Source organism: Echeneis naucrates, chromosome 16 (genome assembly GCF_900963305.1).
Source record: "Echeneis naucrates chromosome 16, fEcheNa1.1, whole genome shotgun sequence".
In the NCBI taxonomy this organism is placed as follows: Eukaryota; Metazoa; Chordata; class Actinopteri; order Carangiformes; family Echeneidae; genus Echeneis; species Echeneis naucrates.
The window spans coordinates 4,430,915-4,455,407 of NC_042526.1; the positions used below are offsets into that span (position 1 = coordinate 4,430,915).

At 38.9% G+C, this 24,493-nt stretch overlaps 1 protein-coding gene across 1 annotated transcript; it reads left to right on the top strand.

Moving 5' to 3' along the window:
- il34 (interleukin 34) lies at window positions 1-23,409 on the top strand. Its single transcript, XM_029522911.1, has 8 exons — window positions 1-208; window positions 4,445-4,718; window positions 13,680-13,780; window positions 14,561-14,638; window positions 14,787-14,864; window positions 16,292-16,399; window positions 17,378-17,561; window positions 21,171-23,409. Exons 2-8 carry the CDS (start codon window positions 4,673-4,675, stop codon window positions 21,227-21,229), a joined length of 654 nt encoding a protein of 217 aa, XP_029378771.1. The 5' UTR covers window positions 1-208; window positions 4,445-4,672; the 3' UTR covers window positions 21,230-23,409.
- Window positions 23,410-24,493: the final 1,084 nt, after the last annotated feature.

Here is a 24,493-nt window from a genome sequence, read left to right on the forward strand (position 1 = left end):
TTGCGCACTTGGCGGCACACGCAGTCAGCGCACCGGAGCTGGCTGAATGGACGGAGGCTCTAACGGACTTCCCTCTGTGGTTTTTCTTTCAGGCCGTTTCAGGATTGGATTTTCCACAGTGTCGGCCTCTCTGCTGATTTAATAAGGGCTCGCTGCGACGCGCCGCATTACGCATCCAGGGAGCCTCCAGGAGAGACGGACACTTGAGGTGCGTGCATTTCTGTATGTGTGTGTGTTTTTTGAGAAGGGTTTTAATCCCTCAGACTTTCTTCTTGGACACAGTTGCGTGTTTCTGTTTCCTCGTCTGCAGGTTTGTGTGTGTGTGTGTTGGGCAGCGTGTGCTTGCAGATGTCCCTTTACTTGTCCAGCGCCACTTTACTTTCACTTTCGTCAGGTGCGTCAGGACATTTGTTGGTCATGCGGTGTTTCAGATCAGTGACAGCTAGGTCCCTCTGATGTGGTCTGCAAGAAAAGCAAACCTTGTAGCTTGGTCTGCTTGGATTTATGCAGGCAGCCAGTCAGGACAAGTGCACAGCAGCTCGCATAGATCAGAACAGTAAGATGAGACCTCATCGGTCTCAGGAGGAATAGAGGTCTTCACAGGGGGAGAGGGCTGCTACACATTGGCATGAACATCCAGTCAATCCATCCAGAATGATTTCACCCCAGAGCAAACCTCTGAAAAACCTCTCTCTGTCTTCTTTTTTTTTTTTCTGCTGCATGTGAACATAGCACACTTCTGTTGTTCGGTCTCTTTGACAACTCCATAAATATTAGTGTAGACCTCCTTTATGTGTAAAGTGCCTAGATATAATTTTATAGTGGTTTGGCATTGATTGGTTAGATTTTTTTATCTCTAACTTAGCAGTTTGTGTTGGCCTGTCGCCATCACAAACTGCTAAGTTAGAGATAAATGGCCAGAAAAAGACATTAAGGGAAAAATAAACTGTTGTTGAAAAAAAAAAAAAATCCTCCAGAGAGGGAACAGATGGAGAAAGATGGGCTAGTCAGCACATGCAATGTGTATGTTGTTGTATGACCATTTTATTTTCCCTGTATGAGGATGATTATGGGGCAGGATCTCCCTCTTTTTTGTGTAAGGATATTTTGGAGAGACTGAGTGAGTGTTATGAGGACATTGCAGATTAGAAATAGTCATTTTGCCAGAATGACCTTTAGAGGCTGGTAAATTCTCTCTATAGAGATATAACCTTTATGTGTTATTGCCTGTGTGTGCCCAAAACCTAACAGATAACACATTGTCAGGTTTTGTAGAAGTGGGCAAAAGCTTGAAACAGCTTTGATTGAATTTTTGATGCTTTGTGACATATTGACACCTAAAGGTGAGCGCATATTTTTAACTGGTGAGTAACAGATACAGAATGGAAATGCACGCTGAGGAAGAGTAACATGAACTCTGGTGACACCTAGAGTGGGAGAGGATATTAGGGTGCATCATCCGGTCCATTACATCCAATAGTATTGATAAAATGTGCAAAATTGATCAACCTGAAACTGTAAAAAATGTAACGCACTCATTTAATCACTTATTAAATCTGGTGTAGGCTCAATGCTCCCGTGTTGTCGCCAAGTCCTTTTAAAAATGAACCATTTAAAAGCTAAGTTGTTCATCGTGTTTTAAAGCCTGGATTGTGAGCTTTGTAATGAGCTGTCAAGAGTTTACAGACACACTCTGTACAAGGAAGAACCCTGCTACCCATTCTGCTTTACAGAGTGTGATGTTTATTACTCTTGATAAATGGCTTCATTGCTGTAGTAATTTCGTCATAAATTTTAGGAGCTGGGGCCATTTGTGACAATAAAGTTGTTTATCCTCCTTTCTGTAAACATAGCCCACAGTGTGAAGCTAACAAGGAGAAATACTGCTCTTGGGAAACCGCCCATTAATTTGCTCCTAAAATTGCATCCTCATACGCTTGTCTTTTATTTTCCTCTGTCTGATCTTGTCGCCTGCATGCTCTTAAAATTCCTTTAGTATAAGAGTTGAACCTTTAATCTATATCATGTAGTTTCATGAAAGATGTGAGATTATTGAATGTAAGAAAGGAACCGTATTACCCGTATCGGGCACATGTGTTAATTACATGTGGAGAGGATGCCCAAAGGTAGATCAGAGTTAAACAGGAGGACTTCTCTTATCCTATAGAATCAGTAAATATGGAAGGGGTTGCCACAGCCTGTCAGCCTGCTCTATATCAGATTGAGCAGAGGTTTTACACTGGGTACCCTTCCCGGGTTTAGAGCAGCTAAGGAAATGAGGAAAACCACTTCAGTCTGAGCCAAGTAGATGATGAGATTGTAATGTAATGTTTTGACTTTGCTAAAGAGAAAAAGATGGCAAAGTGAAAATCTCTGCATATTGCTTCAAATTAAGTACAAAAATAACCATCCATTATGTACCCATCCTCAAATCCTCAAATCCTGCTCCAGTTGCTTAAAGGAGTGGAGATCTGTACTCTCACTCGGTCACTTTAGAGCATTAACATTGTTATACAGAACATTTGTGGCTTCATCTTTAAGATGTTGTTGTCTTGGCAGGAAAGACATTTTTTCCCAAGTGTCACAGTCTCAGGCTTTACAGTGTGCATTATCACAGACTCAGAACTTTAATTAGTCCCAAAGGTGCTTCCACATTCGACTTGATGATGGTGGTAAATATTTGTGCGATTGATTATACAGTATTTTTATAACTTATTTCGATGAAATCATAAAGATGAATTTTTATTTTGCTGTCAAGTGTCCTTATAGCTCCTATAATTCAGAGTTGTGCAGCAACAAAACATGTAGAAGTTGTTGTAAGGACAATTTATTGCCTGTCGAATATCCTGACTCTAATTAACCGCGTAATTACACCAATTTGGCTCAGAAAAACCAGACATCAGGTGGAACAGTAATTATTTTTACTCATTACATCTGGAGGCAGGTGCAGGTGCAGACACAGGATTACAAGCACGATTATTATTTGACTAAGGTGTTGAATCCCATCATTGAGAATGGAGAATGGGCAAATGTGTGCTCCTGTTGCTGGAGTTCAGCCTCCCTGTGAAAAGTTACACCTTTGTGATGGAGAGGAGGTTCTGATCGGCTTATGTACCTCACATTCAGCGATGTGGATTCTGCCTTGGTCACGCTACAGCAGGGTCAGCCCTTTATCCTTGCAGGGTTGCTTAGGGGGTCGTGGGAGCTTGGCCGTCCAGACTATGAGTATAATGGAACTGGAGAAAGAATGTCACAATGCGTTATAGCTGTGTTTATTCGTGGCTGTTATAAATCAAGCTGCTCTTTGCTTAACAGTTCTTCGGTGGCCTGTTTCGAATTAATTAATTCATTCCCTCATTTATTTACAGCTCTTACTGGTAGTGTTGACTAACAGAGCAGACACTGCATTAAAGATCTGGTACTTCTTTTGGAAAAGTAACAAAGAGCAGTATTTGATTTGTTAAAACAATTCATTCTAAGATGCATTGTCTCACTAGTCATTTCGAAAATGCTCAGAGCTCATCAAAATTCCCTGTAAATGGCAAATGACAAGGTTTGCACTGTCATACTTCATTGTTAGCAGTTTGTGTTGCTTCAGCTCCATTTTCTGTCTTTATTAACCAGCTAGGTAATTACATTATGAGACAAACCAGAGTTTGTCCACACAATCCCACAATCCCACAACCTGGTGGATGTTGAGATCAACTGCCAGACAAACATACTGTCTGTTGACTGTGGTATAAATCTGAAGGATCAGTGAGTGCACAGATGAGGAGTCCCAACATGAGGGTTTTATCACTCACACAGCTGTGGGTAGCTGGAAGCTACAAAGGCCTTAATACAGAAGCTGCAACATGCAGGCAAAACATGAATCAAGCAAGCAATAATTTTCTGTTGTGTGACACTTGATTATTATCTAAATAGTGCTGAAAAGCAATTATGTAGCAAGCAGCTGCAATATTGTAATCATAAATCCCTCCTCAGTCAGTTTCTCACATACGATGATATACTACTTTTCACTTTCACTGCAAATGAAATGTATTTAGCTTTTGAACTGTCTGTCGAACAAAATGACTTATCTGAAGAGCTGATGAATGAGCTAATGATTGTGCTCTGAAAACTCATTCAACACTTGTTGAAGCAATGCCACCTAAGTGTTGGAGCAAAAAAAGGACCAACAAAGTAACAGGAATTGATCAACATATTTTGTGGCAATCCATTATGTGACTGTCAACTTATAACAGTTTGGACCACAGTCGAGGCTCACCTAGGCAGTTCAGCCATGTCTGAATTTATTTGAAAATCCACAGGCTCTTCACAATGGGAGGCCTCTCAGGCTTGAACTCCATCTCTCTGTGTGGGCTGATCTTTTTGCCTCACTATCTATGATTTCCTGCTTATTTTCCTTTTCCGGCTCCCTGATGTTTTTGTCTCCTGTTTTCAGACTGTCAACAGCAGGAAGTACAGAATCACAGGAGCCATACGATCGGGGGACCTGTGTGTGCTGGATTGTTTCAGAGATGCTCAACAATGCATTGATGACCTGAAGCCTGATGTGTGCCCTCCTTGAACACACACACTGAAGACTTACAAACACCAGTACTGTGTGTGTGTTCGTGACTGGCCGCCACATCTGTGTATTTGTGCATTTGTGGAGGACTTAAGCCAGAGTATGGTCCAACTGTCCACCTCAGTCTGCCTGGTGGGAGGCCTTTTGGGTAAGAGATGTGTGTCTGTCTGTCTGTCTGTCTGTGTGTTTTCAGGGTTAAAACCTGCTTTTAGAGTTAAAATTAGAAACAATTTTGTGTGTGTGTGTGTGTGTGTGTGTGTGTGCACCTGCATCTGTGAGCTGGCTCTTCTGTCTTCTGCTGCTGATGTTTCAATTGGTGCTGAGCTGGAAATGGCATTGTGCGTTTGTCTGTGTGTGTGTACATTATTCGTACACAGGTGAAAGAGCGAAGAGAAGATGTGTTTTTGTCATGGGTTTAGGCAGTAAGCAAAGCCGCACGGCAACAGTAGTCAGTAGTTTTTGTCAGTCCTTGTGTTGGATTTAAGCCCAGTGTTGTATGAATTGGTCTCATTGTGATGCATTTGGTGTTGACCTTGTGGGGGGACAGGGAATGAATTATGTTCACCACCAATTTATTTGGAGATATTACAGATTTAAAACTATAGAGGTCCTAAGCCTTAAAAAGGGTTTGCTGATGAGCCCAGGGAAAGTACCTTTAAGTTTCAGAAAACACACTTTGTCTGGCAGTGCCGAGAGCAAGAGTGTCTGCAGTGATGTATGAGGAGGACAGCAGCCAACACGCTGCTGTGAGAATGCCAGCCAGGTTAGAAATATAATGTGAGATTTATGGTACACAGACAGATAGATCATTCATAATGACTTACTTTTTTATGACAAAGAATTACCCAACAGGCTGTTTATCACTAATGTGAACCTGAAACACACCTCCTGTATTCATGTGGTTGGCTTAATCGTTTTCCCCTGAATAAATATAACTGACTAAAATAGGTGAAGCAATAAAGACCAGATGACCTCAGAGTAAACCAAAAAGAAAAGAAAGACAGGCTCTTCTGCATGGCCTCTGTTGATATGATGATGGCCAGGCCTCAAAGGAATTTTGCAGTCCCCCTTGAGTGAATTTGAGACCAGATCACACTCTGCTTTGTTTATTTACTCTTTTTCATCCAATTTTACTCAAGCAGTTCCTTCTTTGTTACACCCAAGGTAACTGAAAAAGGATTCCAGTGTGTGTTTTGGTATAAAATTTCAGGAAAATCAATGGAAGAAAGTGGTTAAAAAGAAATCTCACCGCCCACATAAAATATATACAACAAGTATATAGCTGACTTTAGTTTTTGAGACAATCTGCCTCTGTAGCTTTATTTTGTCTGTGTTGCATCCAGTAAACTAACATGCGTTTTCTGCATTGACCAATGAAAACAGCCTAGTTACAACTGGATTCTCTAATATTTTACTAACATCCTGTGATACTGTTGTTATACAAGTTCTTAGTAGATTTACACATTCTTGAACTTTTCAAAAATTAATTTAGTGATATAAAATTCTGCTGGTGGCAGCTAAAATGACACTTTATAAGTAATATTTGACAACAGGAAGCTTGAACTCAAAAAACCTAAATGATGAGAAATTATCATTTAGACTACATGGTTGGTTGTAAGTGACGCTCAATAACTGGCCTGTTCGCAGCTTAAAAGGCTGGCTGACAATGACATTTTGTGGGGGTCGGTCATTTAAGGAAGCTGAGAAGGTTGATAAGCCGTTATCTCAAACCAAAAGGCAAATTATCTTGTGATTACAGGCTAATTGTTTTGTTATCTTGAGATAACAAAGATAATTTTCTTGTGGCAAAGGTTCAATCAATATTATCTTGAGTAAAAAGAAATAGACAGCGATAATAAGTAAAATTTACCATGTTCTTTCCATGATTACAAGAAAATTGATGAAAACATGAAAATGCCTATCAAGTTGATCAAAACTGATTCCAGCCTTTGGAATCACCGTAATGAGTTTTGGAGATAACTTGTATCATAACAGTAAATGAAGGTATAAATGCGCTGTTGAGCTGTCCTGGTTTAAAAACAAAATATGTAGGCATGCTGGCGCGGCACTGTTGATCTGAAGTAATTTGGGGAAGCTGTTCATACATATTACTTAACCCTCAGGGGTCTATGATCAGGCCAGTGCGATCACATCATGAGATGTTTTCAAAGCACTGTAGCAAAAAAATTAGGTCAGTGCAGATTTGAAATTCTTCCACTTTTTGCTTGACATCGATAGACTATATAAAATAGGAGATATGTCTTAATTTGATAGTATAATTATGTGAATCTTAAAGTGGAATTGTATGAGGAGGTGTCACATTTCTATCAATATATTTTACAATAATTTGTCATTTTACAAATCTGGAAAAAAGAACACTGGTAGATTGTGCTGATGCTAGTCTCACTGAACATTTTATTTAAGTGGTATATTAAGGCAAAATAAAAAATATTCAGAAACAGCCAAAATGGGTTCAGACCCATAAAGATTAAACATCTTTAGGTATTCTTATAGTGGTTAGCATAGCTACTGTCTAAGCAGTTTACCTGGGTTCAATTCCCGAAAATAAAATATATATACACAATCAGGAACTGGAATGAACCAAATGTACCACATGAAATTATAAAATTATTAAGACTAAAATCATGTAACATTAACATTAACTTTAAACAATTAACTGGCACGATGACTGGTATGCAGTGTATTGATTATGCATTTATGTGTGCATGTGCATATGGATAAAACTGAACAACAGTCTGCTAACACAGTACATCAGACAAGATTAAATAAATCGGTCTCTTAAAACTAATCTCAGCTACACAACTTTATTCAAGACATCCAACGAAATTAACTCAAATGAAATATTTTTCACAAACGTTCTTGCCTTGCTCTCATTGTAAAATGCTGACCTCTTAAGACCCTCTGGAACTCACTGCCACCTGGGCTTTTATAACCAACACCTCCAGTCATTTGTATGACTCAAAATAACATTTCTAAAGCTTTGGTATGTCCTGATAATCATGTGATTGATGTACAGCCCACATTATCCTCTTGCTTAAAAGCATGCTGATAAACGTGAAGACAAGCACCGCCATGGGATTAATGAGGACTGACCCTAAAATCTCAGGGTGAAGGTGATTGGCTGTAATCTTAGGATCAAAGCAGTACAGCCACTGCAAAAAAATTCATCTAACGTAGTGTGGACTCTTTCATTTTACATTTTCAGTACAGGGCAAATACAACATTTGATGAATAAAGTCAGCAGTCAGTTTTCCACACTCACATCTAACATATTAGATTCAGATGTCTTTCTATTGGAGCACAGGACAGTTCAGAGAGAATATTCCCATATTAGATCAGAGTATATTCACCTCAGGCAGAATAATACACTGTTTAAATAAAAAATGTAGAGTAAGACATGCTCCTTGCTGGACCAGATTCTCTCTTTCAATTATGCTCAATTGTGCACAACCCCTGATCAACATGAGAAAACACTGGCAGCTGTCGGGATGGCTAGAAAACTAGTTTAACAAAAAGGCACAGCCGCATTAAACCACATTTTTTTTTATCTATGAGGGAAAATCTCAGTAGTACCGAAGATTCTAAAGTCCCCTCCAAGACGAAGAAGATAGACCGGCTGACAGCTCTTCATAATGTGCGGAGTGGTAGCAGTTCATTCTCTTGAGGAATCCTTCATGGTTGTGGCATTACAGTGGTGGGAGGGTTATACATTTACGTGGAGCGCATAAGCCTGTAGTAAAATAGCTGCAAAATTATTGTTAAACTTCTAACAAGCTTCAGCCGGTGGACAGTCACCCTGATATATTTTGGTTGGGAAAGGATTTTCTTTTCAAGGATGATCAGATCAGCTGTAAACCACACCTCCAGTCTGCTGTCATTGACTGCTGACCCTATATGTATGAATTTGCATAGACTTAGATAATACTCATTCACTTTACTCATTACTTTAGCTTGCCATCACTTCTTCCTGTAATGCTTGCTGTGAGGGAGCCCAGCTGTGTCACTGTCCTGATCAGGATAAGTGGGAGTATAAACGAGCACACTGATGAATGACGTTCTCGGGGCTGTTAGCAGAAAGGTTGATGAGGTTCTTCCAGGACATAGTCAATAGATTTAAATTCTTTAAAATTCAGCTTCTTGGCTTCGCTCCTGTGTTTGTCAGAAGCAAGAGAAAACTTGTGAAAGGAGGAGATTTTAAATAACTGTGCAGGCAGTGGCAGATTTTTGGTATGCAGAAATCTTATAAGTGATAACTTCAAACACTGGCAACAATTCAAATTTGATCTCCTACCTATTTTACTTTCATTGAATTTATGATTCATAAATATAAAACAAAGGGAACATGGATTGTGTTTCAACATCCAGATGTTATTGTTTCAGATTTGAAACAGTTTGAGTTGTTTGGTATAACCCCTGATAAGAAGTTGTTCCAACAGTCAGATCTCAGCTCACAGGCCACAGTTTGCTATAAATAAAGGAAATGTTCCAGTAATAATGCCAGAGTCAAGTACTCGATTGTTTTGTAAAAGTATTTGTGTCGCAATGTAAACAATAATAATTATGCTGAATTGTATAGCCCAAATGTTATCCGCAATATATTTAAAGAATCTAGAGTGATATTAGCCGGTTCAGACAAGATTATGGTTGGTGTGTCCTTTGATGATCACAAGCTGTTCCTGAGGGCCTGTAAGATGAATATGAAGTTTCTCTCTTTCCTCCTTGACTTTTCCTTCTATGTTGGCTTCAGTCATTGCTTAAAATGTGAAAGGCCTCATTGTGAAACAATTATCCAGTGAAATCTGCCCCTGAAAGAATAATGGGTCACAAACAAAATAGATGGAAGCCATTTTTATATGGTACAGTATATTTTGTAGCTGATGCAGATAGAGTAAGGGATAAAGCCTTGGATTTGTTCATTAGGGATGAGCTACAAATGTGTGCAGCAGAATAGAAAGATCTGTTTCAGCAACATTACAGATGCGTACAACTCGAGCAGGTGAGCCAGTTAAGTTGTTTCGCAGAGAACCATGACTTATTTAACAACTCCTGCTGTAGTGCTTAGTCTCTGTGTAACCTCTGGGTGTTTGGTTTCACAATTGGCAGTTCTTTTGAAACCAACAGTGACTTGTGTCATCTATTCTTCAAACCTGGCCTCAGGCATAGGTGAGACCCATTTGGTGAAAGCTTCCAAAACAGTGATCTCCCTCGGGAACTGACAGTAGCTCAGCCCCAGGTGAGACCCTGCAAAGTTACTGATATTATTTATTTTTGATGATTGAGGATCATTGAGTCGCAGTTATTGAAGTTGATAAGAATAAGAAACTCCGGTGGGTTTTTTGAGTATTTTGTAATCATTCAGAATCTTTCCAAAGAATATGCTGTAGTTTGCAGTCTGTTGGATTGGAGTACAATGAATTAGTTTTGAACCACACTGAATGTGTTCATGATGAGCATAAGGGCACTAAATTGGAAACAAGCCAATGATGACACTGTATTTCCCTCATTGTGCTATCTGCTACAACAAACCTGTTTGACCAATGACGTGCTCTCAGCAAGGTATTTGTGGCCCAGTGTGATCCAACAGACTGAAACACAGTTGAACGACACTCTTAATTGACAATTGTGCTGATGGAGTACAAGTGAATACATTCAGGTTCTGTTACACACACATGCACACACACACACACACCTAGAGACACAAACAAACAGGCACCAATTGAAACATGTACAGACATGCATAGAAACAGCATTTTACATCATTCACCTGTATAGTAACTGAGCTAACTTTTTGAGACAGATATTTTCTTAGCATCAAATGTCATACAGCAGTATATAGTGTGAATTGATAATAATGTTTCTAATAATAATAAAGAAATACTAAGTGAAGACCTCTATCTGTATCTTGGTATACATACTGTAACTTGGTCCTAAGCTTTGTTGTACAACTGCAGTTGATTTATTTGTGATGTTTTGTTTGGTCCTGTTGGCCTTTCACAACCAAATTCTTATCAGTTCGTCTTTGGGTCAGAGTGAGTCTTTGTGACAGGTGTATTGAAATTCCCACAGCCAACCTGTGCTCTTTCTTCAACAGCTATCTAAGCTCCCACTGACCTTTTACCGCCAAAATGTTCAGCCTCACTGAATATTGTACCAAATCTAAAGAAATTCATACAAGTCCCTCAAATATTGTGATCATGAAACTGGAATGTGTGGGTGGATGGATGGACAAACTGAAAACACAGCTGCTCTCAGTGCTAAATCGTAAAAAAAGGCAGGTGTGAATATTCAGACCAAAGTAATGCCTGTTCCATATGTGGCCTTTATATTCACCATTTTATAGTAAGCATGTTTTGATCCAACAGTCTTTTCTTTGCTCTTCATACAAGAAGAATTCCAGATGCTGCAGCAGTTTTATTCTATTACCTGTGAGTGACTAGACGCTTTCTTCAGTTGGCTGCAGCGTATTGTCCCGTGTGAGCGATCTGTCTGTGATCCAACATACGACCGTACTCAGCATCATATGTGAGGAGACATACGGTTCTTTTGATTGAGCTTGTAGTAGTCAGCATTAGTTCTCTGTGAAATGTATGTACCATTCCAATAGTAAATTTTCATTTGGTTTTTTTCTGAAATGAATCATCTGTTGTTTGAAGCTTTGTGGCTGGTTCTAGCTTCTGTTGAACTGGGCTGAAGTGGGACAATTTTGAGGTCAAATGGAAAAATGACATTTTTAGTATAATAGATTGACGCTTGGGATTTTAGATACACTTTAAGTTCAGAGGAACCGCTGTTGGCTCTCCTCCTGCACTCCAAGATGTCGAAGTAATTCATGTCCTGTTGGAACAGCATTTGGAAACAATCCAAATCCCCAGAAGTGCAGGTGTGTAAAAACTGATTTCTGCTAAGGATAACAAGCTGCGGCTCCCAACAGCACTTTTATATGAATGAAATGACAGAAAATTACAATATATAAATGGTATGTATTTAGGTTTCAGTAAAAATAGAATAAAGAAAAGGGTTAACAACCGGGAAGAAAAAACTTTCTAATTCACCAGAAACATGGGACAAGAGCAGCCGAGCAGCAGGGAGTTATCCAGCACTGACCTCCATTGGCCCACCTTCTTCTAGCATATTAGTGTGCTGATCAGTTTTCAGCTGATCAACACACTAATATTTTTAAACTTTCACTATCCTGATGGGGATGTCAAGAAAAGCAACCTTCACTCTGCTGCAAATTTCCAGCCCCGCGTGCTTTCCCCTCCCTTGTTCATCTCATAAAGAGCTGACACCCCTCGTGGATTGAAACTATGAGGACCTATGCAGACAAAAACCAGAGTGTGCCTCAGCTGCTGGTAGAGCCAGCCATGCCTCCTGCGACACACACAAAGTGCCATGAACGAGAAATAAAAAGTGAAGAAGGAAAAGCACAACACCACATTAATTCAAGAAAACACAGAAAAAAACCTAAACCACAACAGCAGAGCCACACTATACAGCCCGTTTTCTATTTTACATTTGTCATTGCCTGCGTTGTCTCTGGGAGTCATTGGCTGTAGTTCTCCCAACAAACATGTGAAATGCCACATAGTTGATGGATATGCTTGTCTTTTTTATGTCTCTTTTGCTCAAAACTACTATGTCAACCTCATGGTGGCCTTTAACAATGGTGGAACACCAGGCCAGTAGGATTCACCGTCTGGGAACCTCAGATGTCAACAGGCTGGACAAATGGCTGACCAGATTGAGCATTCTGGACAGTCTGGTCCAATTTATACACGAAGGGACGTCCACCAGAGAGCCGCTGCACCAGTTCAGGTTAGGGGTGGCCAGGAGTTGTATGCTGTACTAAGGCAGGCTTTTCCAATGCAGTGCAAAGCAAATAGAAGTTAAACTTCTTGCAGTGACTTTGATCGAGAGATAAATATATGGTCTTTTTGGGTAGTTTACGAAAAGGAGGCTGAGAAGAAAGTTGAGATCCACAGGAAGAGATAGTAATCCGACAGAAGCAGCAGGTTCGGGTTTCTTGTCTGTAGGGGTGATATAAAAAGCCATTTGAGCAGATGGTTTACATGTAAAGAGAACATATCAGAGAACCAACCCTGTGGGCACCCCTGAGGAGAGGAGATGAGATGAGGATGTTTGTACTTACCAAGACGTGAGAGAACAATCAAACCTAAAGAGTATTTAGCCTGAGATGCTTCTATGAGGGAGCACCGTGTCAAAGGCCTCTGATAAATCCAGCTGGATAAGAAGTGAAGATTGAGCCACAGTTATCACTTCCCTCAGGGCTTGTGTCACAAGTCAAAAGGGCTGTTCCAGTGAGGTGGCCGCTCTTAAAGCCTGACTGATTCGGATCAAGGTGGAGCACTCACTCAGTTGAATCCTCACACCAGCTTGAAAACCATCCTTTTGATACACTAAGATAAGAATGACAGTAACAGCACAGGTTCACAGTTGTCAGCAGCAGGAGTGAATGATGACTTTATGACCAGAGGTGTTGAATGCAAAGATTGTGAAATGTAGGAGATTGGTGGGAAATGTTTCTATGGCATCTTCCAGTCAGGAGTTCAGACAAATCGTTCTCAGGGAGAAAACAGAAGAAGAACAGTGATATATCATTGGCCTGCAGAGCTGGATAAGGACATGAAGCTGGGCAGTTATGTTACCCTTTGTGCAGTCTTTCACGCTGTCTAGTGAGTGAAGCGATAAGCTGTTGATATGTTTTTGGTGTGACTGAATGTGTGATAGACATGAATATTGGCTGAATGTTGAACTTTGAATTTGACCCAGAATGATTCTATTATGTACAAATGCAGTGTTTACAGCAGATATATAATCGTTTTCAGCTCCCATATTTCATTGGGGTCACCAGTGCACATCCCAACCATATGCAATGTTCATACCTACATTTACATTTTTGTGTCACGTCCATTTAAAGTGATTGCACTGATTGAACATATTCACTACAAACCCAAATGCCACTAAAACAGAAACACACACAGACATATGTGTACCTGCATAATAAGTTTTAGCAAAGTAATGGACTGTGCTGTTTGATTCTCATTCTGCTGCTCCTCTTTCTTTGCAGGCCTGTTTCTGCTCGTGCCTGTTATGGCTTCGACACCAGCCAGCATGTGCACGCCTTTGAGGACACTCAACGTCAGCCTCAGCCAGAGGCGACGGTACATGGTGAGAGAATGCCCGCATGTTCGTCGGTGTTTCTCAGAAAATGTGGAGTTAGCTGTCTAGCCGGTGGTTTTTTATGTCTAGACCAACTGGGTAGGACAGTGGATTAATGTGCTTTCGGGCAAAAGGTTGGCGTAAAATAAAGACACACTCTTAACACAACATTTTCATGTATGTGTTACGTATCTTTTTCAGAATGGCTTTGAAAAATGTAACAATACACTCGCATGAACTCAGAGCACAAGCAAGACACCAATTTAAAAAGCAGCAAATGTTGACACACACTTGAGGAGATCCACATACAATTTAATTGGTTTTTCATAGAAATGTCCCTGCCTGGTAAATGGCTTGAAACTCAATGTTCTACAATAATGTAATCATAAAAATGTATAATCTTAGAGGAAACGTTGACATTTATTTAGTTACTTTTTCAATAAAACAATTCAATACAATTCAAATTACAATCAGTTGAGAGACAGTAAGCACTGCTTGTAATGAATTGTTGTATTTAGTAGATTCACACAATCACTGCAAATAATCTAATTTGACAAAACCTGGATAAATCCACTAGTAGATACATTATCTTCCACACTGCCTTGTGTTTGGAACAGTTTTGATCTTTGTGACCGTGAAAGAAAATGCGATGATGTAAATGCCAAAACCAACGTCTTTTTGCATTAATAGCAGTTTTCCACATTTCAAGGCCTCCACTATCAGTACAGAGTGTTTCGTGTGTAAACTGAGCTTCGTCATATCTTTCTGCACTTTTTCTCTGTGTGACAGAAGCACAACTTCCCCATCAACTACACCATCAGGATACATCAGAAGGAAATCTTTAAACTGTCAAACATCAGTAGAATGGTAAAAATCTCTCCACTCTCTTACAGTAAAAATTGATTTGTGATTCTTTCCGTTCTTCTCAGTTGCTCCCGTTTTCAGCATCTGAAACTTTTGTTAAAATTTGTTCACCATCCTATTTAACTTTCCTCTCCTATTCTCGGTGCATCAGAAGCTTCAGGTGAAAGACTTGGATGAATTGGTTCTTCAGAGGCTGTGGTTCCAGGTCAACCAAGGCGTGTTAAAAAAGGTAAAAAGATAATAACATTAATATTAAATATTAAATGCCTAAATGAATTGGGGGGAAATGGAGTTTCACATAAGTTGACAAACTGATGATTTCCCATTTGCTTATTTTGTGAGTGTCTAATTTAAGTATGTTTTTTTTCTGATCATAGAAAAGATAAAATGCTAAGAGATGCCTGTGGTGCAGTTACTGCAGTATAAATCAGCAGCTGTTTACATTGAACAAAGTTTTCATTGATGCACCGTAAATTCCACTTTACTCTATAAAGTAATATTTCTTGTCATATGATCATGTGAATTCCTTCACACTTGTTTAAAAGCGTCACAGATGAGTTCTCGTGCAACCTTGTAAGAATCTTTCGATGCATTGTTTCGCTGTTACTTAAGGGCAATTTAAACAGAAGTGTCATGAGACTGCTAAGGGCTTTGGGCTAGAGAGTAAATTGAGCCCTGACCCTGGAAACACAGAGACCCAGTTACGAGGTTTTTAGCAGCTACAATTAAAGTCATTAAATCCCAAAATTTTCGCTCAGTATGTAGAACTGTGTCACTAATTCAAGCCCTTGTGCTTTATGGTTGGGCCGGGGATAAAACGTTCCATACTCATTTCTATTCGTTGACAGCTACGTGTGGCTGAGTATACGTGAGGGAGGAGCTTATATGAAGTTAGGACTTGTTTTACTTTACGGCCTAAAATGCAACCTATGAGCGTATTTCCAAATAATCCAAAAAAGACTTGAATTGATATTTTACATCTCCCAAAGTTAGTTCACAAAACTTTTGGCATGTGTGCTTTTTTGCATTTTCTTCCTTTAAATGGTAGGAGGAAGAAAAGATTCTGTCAGTCAAGATGGCTCTAAATAACTTAAATAGCTCAAAAATCTAATGTCAGTCATTCACTTAATTACTGTGTATCAACAGGTGAATATTTTGTTGCCTTGAGGTAAAAACTAGTAGCATGTGCTCCTCACCTGACAGAGCCAGGGATGGGCCCCCTGCGGCCCTGTCTCCTGTCTGTTGAGTCCTGTAAACCCTCAGGGCTCCAGTAATCCCCTGCTCTAAGTAGGCACTAATGCTAATTAAAGTTCTTCTGATGGATTTTCTGTTCATCCTCCGATTCGTCCTAAAGCCCACACCTAGAACTGTCTTCACGGGTCGAGTTATGTAGAGTCTGTGTAATGGCTATTTAAAGTGGCCACACCCATAACTTGCACTTCATGCTTACTTACCCCGATACAAACTGGTTACAGTAAGGGTTAAGGATTTTGTATAGTAGATGATCAAAGTTCTAGTGTTACATTGAGATGCTTTGAGCAGAAACTTCACATTTTTGTTTGTATATTTATTTGTGGTGCAAATTCTGTCTGCACCAACATATTTAGTTTCTATTTTAGGAAGATACATTTTTGTTTTCTTAAATTGAAATTTCAGATCATCCGAGTTTTGCCAGAAAGACATCCTTCACGTCCATACACTGCAGAGTTGGAAAATCGGCTCAGGGACGCAGAGGGGGTCTTTGTGCACGCTCATCCTGCTGAGGTAAGCCCAAGGGGGCCATGTCTGTACTACATTTGAATTCAGTTAACCTCAAGTGGAGCAATTCAATACGTATGTGTAATTGTTTCAAAGGATGTTTCACAGGTGACATCACATTGATTCAATTATCAATATTAGGAATGAATGCTCATATCATTAAAAAATTCAACACAGCTTCTATTTATGATAGATAGCTAAATACAGTGCTCCTGTGCATCGTCCATGGCCGTGGCTTTTTGTTTTGTCGATTGTGGTATTGAATGTACATACATTGAGGGCAAAATGCATAAATATGAAAAATATGAAGGTGTCTGATTAGTTTCTGAATGCCTCCGAGGCGTTTGTCAGGTCCATGTAAGTATTGTCCAATCGCTGGGATCCAGCTGGTGATCTGCCACGCTCATCCTTCTGACACACACTAACGCACTGATCACTTTAGTATTAGTAAACACATTAATGACATTAAAAGGTCCTGCATTTTCTGCATTGAGAGCAATTTTTAGCAGTCAAAGAAAATGAGATCATTTAAAGATAAGAGACATTTCTGTCTCTTATCTGTCACCAAACCTGTTTCTCCACTCAGTTGCCAAATTGTGTCTTTATGCTGCTTGTGTGTTGAAATACCTATTTGCCTGTTTGTGTGTTTAAACCTCCTTCTCCAAAAACATAACATACCAGATTATCATGTGCAGGCAGCAACTGTTTGGCAGAGACTGACAGACTGCTCTGCGTTGATGAATTTAGTTGCCATATGAACAAATGAGCTGACTGTGTGGGTGGAGAAAAACTGTGAGGGCAGGGGTCACTGGTTCAGTTTGGGAACTTGGCCACACTATAAATTAAAAGCATCTGTGTACCAGTTTTTTTGGGGGGGGGGGTGAAGATTTAACCAATGGTGCTTTTTGGCTGCTCTGGGAAACTTGAATGCCTTCATTTATTTATCATGTGTGTCGTAACTTTCTCTTCTGCTTCCATGTCCAGGTATTACAGCAGGAGCTTCCAGAGACTATCCAGGATATTTGGGATAGTTTAACGGAAGAGCCTGACAGAGTGCCTGAGTCGGTTTGGCGCTTTGCCTCTCCAAAATCACTCCTAGACAACTTCTGCCACACCATGTTCTGCCTCTTCAGCGACTGCTTTGCAAGCACAGAATTGCAGCAGGACTGTAAGTATAACAGAGGAAACTGATGTAAAACCTTAAAGTGACCCCACAATGTGGGTTACAACTAAAAACACAAAATAAGGTGATTGACTGTGATACGATAAGAGAGACAGGCAGTTCAAGGCGTGTTAAAAAAAAAAAAAAAAAAACATTATAAAGGAAGGCAAAACCTAATCCTGAAAAGCCATTCCATATCAACATGTCTAAAGGATTTATTATATTAAGAGGATTATCAAGTATAAACTCCCTTGGCAGGACATTCCAATATGTCAGAGTCCTGATGTTAAAGCCTTCATCGGCACATGTTTTTCATCTCGAGTTTAAGAGGGTTAAACATTTTATGATATGCAAAACAGGTTTAGGTGGGTTTATTTCACTTAAGATGCACAAAAAAGTCATATCTAAGTCAGACTGATGTGATGGCATGATTCAAATGGGATAGGACATTTTCTTTTTGTTTCTCAGCCCTACCATGTTGTGTAAATCTGAGCTCAGACTACAAGAGTGTTATAAAATCCTAACTGTCTTTGGAATCGGCTTACATCATGTACATCATCATTTGGAGAAAATTCACAGATGTCCTGCTTCTAAGTTATGTGATGCTTTTATTTCATCATCATTTAATTCCAATATATCTCCTCGCAGTCCAGATGCACTTTTAAAGTCATGTAACGATCAGTGCATATACAGCGTTGATCAAATTGCATCGTTTAAAAATAACTGTAATAAAAAAATGGTTGCACAGACTGTTAAATTCTAGTAGCGTTTGGTCGTCCATGCTGGAGACTTGTGGACATCCCTAAAGAAAAATTTGATGTCCCATAGATCCTAGCACATAATCACATGCAGAAAGTACAACATAGAATTACTGTAGCTGTTAATATTTTATTTAGCTATTCTTTTGGTTTGTTCTGTTCGTGTTTTTTGTGATAGTTTTCACCATGTACAGCACATTGTAAATCTTGATTTGAAAAGGTGCTTCATAAATTAAGTTAATTATTAATGTTTAATCTTAGTTTGCAGTGGTCAAATCTGCTCAACAGAACTTTTCCCGTCTCCCTGGTTAACTGAGTCTCAAGACTCTGTTCTCTCTTCTGAAGTGTCCTTTCCTGCAAAACTAATCCAAGATTTGATGCTCTCCATAACCCTCCAAACAATCAGCCCAAAAATATTGTTTTCATGTTTGATCAGTGTTATTGTTTGGACTAAATTATTCAAATCTTTAGTAGCTTTACAGATGCAGCCCCACATATCCTAAAATGCTCACTTGAGTCGCCCCAATTTCTGCATTGTCATGCAGATATTTAGCGTTCAGTTTTAATTCTTAGAAGTTTTGTTGTTATTTTTTACTCCCAGCAACATTTTACTAATGCTTCAACAAGAATTTAAGATTTTCCCAGTTTGTGCTGTTTAACTTAAATATGTGTTATCTATCTAAGAAGTCCTTGGAGTATGGTATTCATTTTGAATATACTTGCTTTCCCATAAACTCCGAAATAAAGCGATGAAAGCAAATGATCTGGTTTATAATTCCCAGATTGTTGGCTCAGGCATGATATTCTTTCTTATATCCCTCCAGTTTGTTTGTGATGTTTGAGATCACAGAGAAAAACATATGTGAAGTTTCAGGTCCATGAAGTGTAAAATCGTTAAGGTTGCCCCCTTTTTTTTTTTGCCTGTTTTTATGTAATTTTTATTTGCAACAAAAAGCTAGCCTTGTAAAATTGTTCCAGTACATTGCAGTCTTAACAATGGTTTCCCTCAATGTCAGCGTGCAGCCATGTTTGGTGTCGTGTGTCAGAGAAATGCGTACTGATGGAACACATGACTGCATTCACCGTGAAAAGAATGCTACTCTGTTTAATGTCGGCAGATACATAAGACTAAGAGAATAGAGAAACAGGATCTATAACCACCCTTAGATTATTTTTTCATTATTTTCATTTTCATATTTTCATTAACGCCTTCTGTGTGTTTCACTACATCAACAAAGTTTGCGTAGAGTAACAACACAGGAAAACATGTATATGAGAATGAGTTTGTTGTGATGCAAACTTAATATACTTAAAGGGCTCCAAATACATACATGTGCATGACAGCATAAAAACAGCAACCTGTAATTGACAGTGTCAGGATCAGTAACTGTGTTGTTGAGAGCTCAGCGGTAAATGTTTTATTAACTTCTTCCCAAAAAATTACTGATCCTAACCCTTCCAGTTGTACTCACCTTTATGACCACCATGTTAAGTTAACCACTTCAGTGCCTGCACAAACAACACAAGGACGGTATGCTGCAAATGAGGGGTAGCCATCTTTGTTGTTCATGCGATGTGATTGCGTTTAAGTGAACCAGAACGCTCACTGATAATGGTGTCGTTATGCAGTCTGACAGATTTCCCTTCACACGGGGCCATCTGTTTGGTCATGGTAGCTTATAATGTGTGCTGTTTGAGGCCCTCACATCTGGAATGTGATTGTGAAATATCACTGCATTCCTTCAGGAAACATTGTTGGGTCTGCTGTGTAGACATTAGAGCCACCAAACATCTCAGTAACATCTCATGATCTCTAGTATCGAATGAAAGCTCGTTTTTTTCTGTCATGCAGTCTGAACTGAACAGGTATGGCACTGACCTTACTTCGTGGTCCTGTTTGTGGAGGAAGCAATTGTTTTACAAGTGATCTGCATCAGGGATGCACACCAGCAAATGATCTGAAGGAAATTTGTTAGGTGAGGCAATAAGTTAAGTCAGGACAGGGCAGAATAATGGCTGAGAAGCCTTTGCTTTAGGGCAGCACTCTCTTTGAGATGGTCTCTTTGTTCGAAATCAGCCCAGAGCTACCTACCTGCCTCCCTGGTCATTGTTCCCGTGTTGGTCAGGAGAACATCAAAGGTTGTTTGTGTTTCAGGCTTTTGTGTCGGTTATTGGACTTGCTTTTCCCCAGCTTACCTGGCATTAGCATTTAGGAAGACACGTGTACACTGTGGTCCATTACTATACGGTTTTAAATAAAAAATATTGTTTGGGGATGTTACAGCAAGAGTCAACAAATTACATTGGAGCCTTTCATAACATGACTTTGAATTGGATGTTTAGATTTAATAAAAGTTCATATTGCTCTATTTGAATGGTATTTATGACATTTTTATGAATTGGTGTTTAAATTGTAAATATTCTATCTCATTGAAACATGCTTGATGCAGTGGCCATTTCACAACAAAAAAATTTATAATAAAAAACCCCATTTCCATGAAAGGTAAAAACATTTTAACCTCCTCTTAAGTGGTGGTCGTTCTCTTCATACTCAACTTGTACAACGTCACTCCATCAACCTGAAGACTACCGACAGGGAAGTAATCAGCTGCAGCTGTCACTACTTTGGATCTGTCTCTTTTAAAAAGGAGAAATCTGAGAGGGAAGTTGTCCCTGAGTGAAGTGGCTCTGGTCCCCTGAGTCATATTCTATGTCCACATGATGTGAGCCAAATGGAGTAATTTACATTCAAATTGTCATAGCAAATGAGGTAGTTATAGTAATTGCACAATATTTATCATTTAACAAATGTTTCTCATTTTTTCTTATCAGTATTATTGTTTGTTTTTTTTTACAGATTGTGGTGTCTCTCATTGGAGGAAAGACAGGAAGAAAGCCTTACAGCTGGAAAGCTGAGAAGAGGACAGCGCTGTGAAGTCGTCCATGTTGGTACTGAGTAGGGATTAGGAAGATTGTCTCCCTAGCATAGTAGGGAGAGTCAACAAAAAGGACAATGGACACTGAAAGGAGCGAGTTCATTCCTGATTTTTGAACATCAGTAAGTCTTTCCCAAATCTGATAAATAAGGTCAAGATTATCTCAATAAGGTGAGGACATCAACCGGCATGATGATATTACTCAAGATTCTTTAATGCACATATGGAGTTTCTATAAATAAGTTCACTTTGAGTCAAAGCTCCAACTCATCAAACATTCTTATTTTCTGTCAGGCTGCCCGAAGCATTTGTTTCTTCAAGTCATCTTAAATGAATGCTGTGATATTTGAGTTTCATGTTCACAAACAGTGAATTTGGAAAGTGTAAAGACCCCCTTTTTTTATTTATTTTATTTTTTTTTTTTACATTTTCCTATGTTGCCACCTTATGGGAAAATCTGAATTAAAAAAAAAAAAAAAAAAAAACCTTCTGGAAGTTTCTCCCATTTCAACATCTCAAGCTCTGTGGAGCTCAGCCAGATCAATGACAAAATGTGAAAACTTTCCAAATGCACTGTATATCAACGTGTGTATGATAAATAAACTAGATAATAACTTTCTAAGGTATGTCCTGTAAGAACAGGAGCAGTCGCCTTGTCAGCAATGAGCTAATGTCATCGGAGCTGAGGAGGGCACTCCCACTCCTGTATCTCTGCATGGTTTACCTCAGAGACCACAAAAAAGGCAGATTGAATATTTTTTTTGCTCTCATAATGAAATACATCAAATGAGTTACACAACTTCTACCTTTTACTTTCTTACTTTCTAAAGTGAGAGCAGCCTACATGAACTGAACTGAACATAGGCGCAGACTGCATAACCAGAAGCTGCCAAAAGAGATTTGCTCATTGTTCATTGCTCCTTTCCAAGTATTTTTATATGTTTGTTTGAAGAGTGAGGGCTTAACTTAAATCGACTTACAACATATAATCATCTCACTCCATCCAAGCTATGCAGTTTATGTTAAATTAAGATCTAATGAATTTTGTTTGTTCTTCAGGCAGTTATTGAATGCAAACTTTAAAGAGTGAATATTTGTCTTTGAGATTTGAAGCCTCGTCACCGTCAGAATTTCTGTGCTTGACAGTCTAACAATAATTGTAATGTGAAATGTGTACGATAAGTTATGATATGATGGTATACACAGAAGTGGCACACATTCTTGTTTGGGGTATTTAATTTCAACTACAACTTTGTGAGAAATATCTGCATAGAGATCAAAGTTTTACTTAGTATAAATATTATAATATTTTGGATATTTCTGGGTTTTAAATTTTGATTGCTGATGACGGCCACATCGGCTGCAGAGGTACAACAGCTCCCCGTTGTACAGAATAAAGATGTGGGTCAAAGGAGGGACGCAGTAAGAGCTTATAGATTGCACTGTTGGCCTTGTGGGGGGCACTTCCCTCTAACACGTTAATTCTGTCAGATTTAGTATTTCATTGAATTACTGAATGGCCATTTCATCAGAGGAAGTCCTTCACTACTTACCTTTTGACCAGCTGAGATTTTAGTGAGAAAATAGTTATCTTAACTTTTAGGATTAATACATGTGAATTATACTGTGTAGCTATTGGATAGTTATAAACATCCCCAACAAGTGCAGCACATTTATTTTAGCTTGGAAACGAACACACCATCAACATACATTTTTATGCTTCAAATTAAAATGCACCAGGCGCTAAAACATAAAGACTTCATCTGATGGTCAGGATGCAAACAAGCCAAATCAAAGTGAACTTTGCCACAAGAATCATAGTATCCTGTGAACCGGTCTGTGACCAAGGAAAATGTAAACAGAGCTTGCTGAAGTGAGCAAAAATCTATTTATCAAGGCTTTAGACTATTTGCTCAGTACTTTATGCATACAGTGTTTGTGTGTGAATGTGAGTTGCAACAGTTGTGACTTTGATTTCAATGCTCCTGATTCATTGCCTGCAAATCCTGACTTGCTGGTTTAGTCAGTTCACAACTTTTGTACTGTATTTGTTATGATAACGTTAGGAGTTTTTTTTGTTTGTTTTTGTTTTTTTTTTTGCAGTTCTTAACAGAGATGGCTTCAAACACACTCTAGAACCAAAGCCAAAAAAAAAAAAAAGGCCTTCATGTCTAACCTCTCATGTGATGTACGCTCAAACTTTGCAAGCTCAATTGTGTCACTCTTTAGGAGGGAGAATGGTGATGTTTAATTATTGTTATATACACAGAAGTTGGTGGAGCAGCTTTCATACATTTTATGGGGCTGACCAGACCTTTCCAAAGAAGCTCTATAATGATATAACAGATAAATAGTAAGAATTGGTGTAGTTATATAAATGCAGTATGTACCTTTATTATTATACTTTATCAATCCTATATTACTGTATGGTTGTCTTTTTTATAACCATAAGAGCATTTTAAGGTGTATCTAAGACCCCTAATTGTGAAAAGAAAGTTATATTTCCCACAGCTAACAGGCAACAACAAAGAGATGATTTCTGTGGCCTGAAGATAGATTTTAGAAACTGATTTTTTTTATACACAAGATACTGAATTTATTTATTATTTGGAAGTGTATAATGCTATGTGACAATACTTTTATGAAAGAAATAAAAATCAAATTCTTATTTTTTATCAACTATCCCAGTGTGCAGAGTCCTGTCTTTATTCAACTGAGCACATAAGTACATAATTTCCCCCAACATTCATTTGCTGGCAGCACTGACATTTTGTCCAGATTTAACTAGATATATCTGCAGTCAAAAATAGCGGAAGCATTTCAACGCATCATGCTGCAAAATCCAGATTTTTTGACGCCCGACACGCTTTGTGTGGCCATAACACACATCTTATGGATGAGAGTTGACAAATGAGGTGTTTCACTCTGATTCAAAAAGTCTGTGAGTGGCTTGGAAAGGATCTGAACAGTATGAGTTGAAAATGTAAACAGCTCTTTTTGTTTACATGGTTTACTAACCATTTTATACATTTGTATATAGCGCCAGTTTAACAGCTACATCTGCATCTAATTTGTGTGACTCAAAGATGAAATATGAGAGGGTGAAAAGAAACCAACTCTGGTGTGGTACTATCTACTAAACAGGCTGTGCGTATACACATTTAAATTTCATGTTAAAGCCACACACTCTGTAACTCATCGTACTCAGAGTGTTTGTTTCTTCACGGTGGCTCGGACTGATGCC

Bases quoted from the DNA above. Each gene is read 5' to 3' on its own strand.
- il34 (XM_029522911.1), top strand. From the start codon at position 4,673: ATGGTCCAACTGTCCACCTCAGTCTGCCTGGTGGGAGGCCTTTTGG. The intron at 13,781-14,560 runs GTGAGAGAATGC...TCTGTGTGACAG, and splicing joins GCCAGAGGCGACGGTACATG to AAGCACAACTTCCCCATCAA. The intron at 16,400-17,377 runs GTAAGCCCAAGG...TTCCATGTCCAG, and splicing joins TGCACGCTCATCCTGCTGAG to GTATTACAGCAGGAGCTTCC.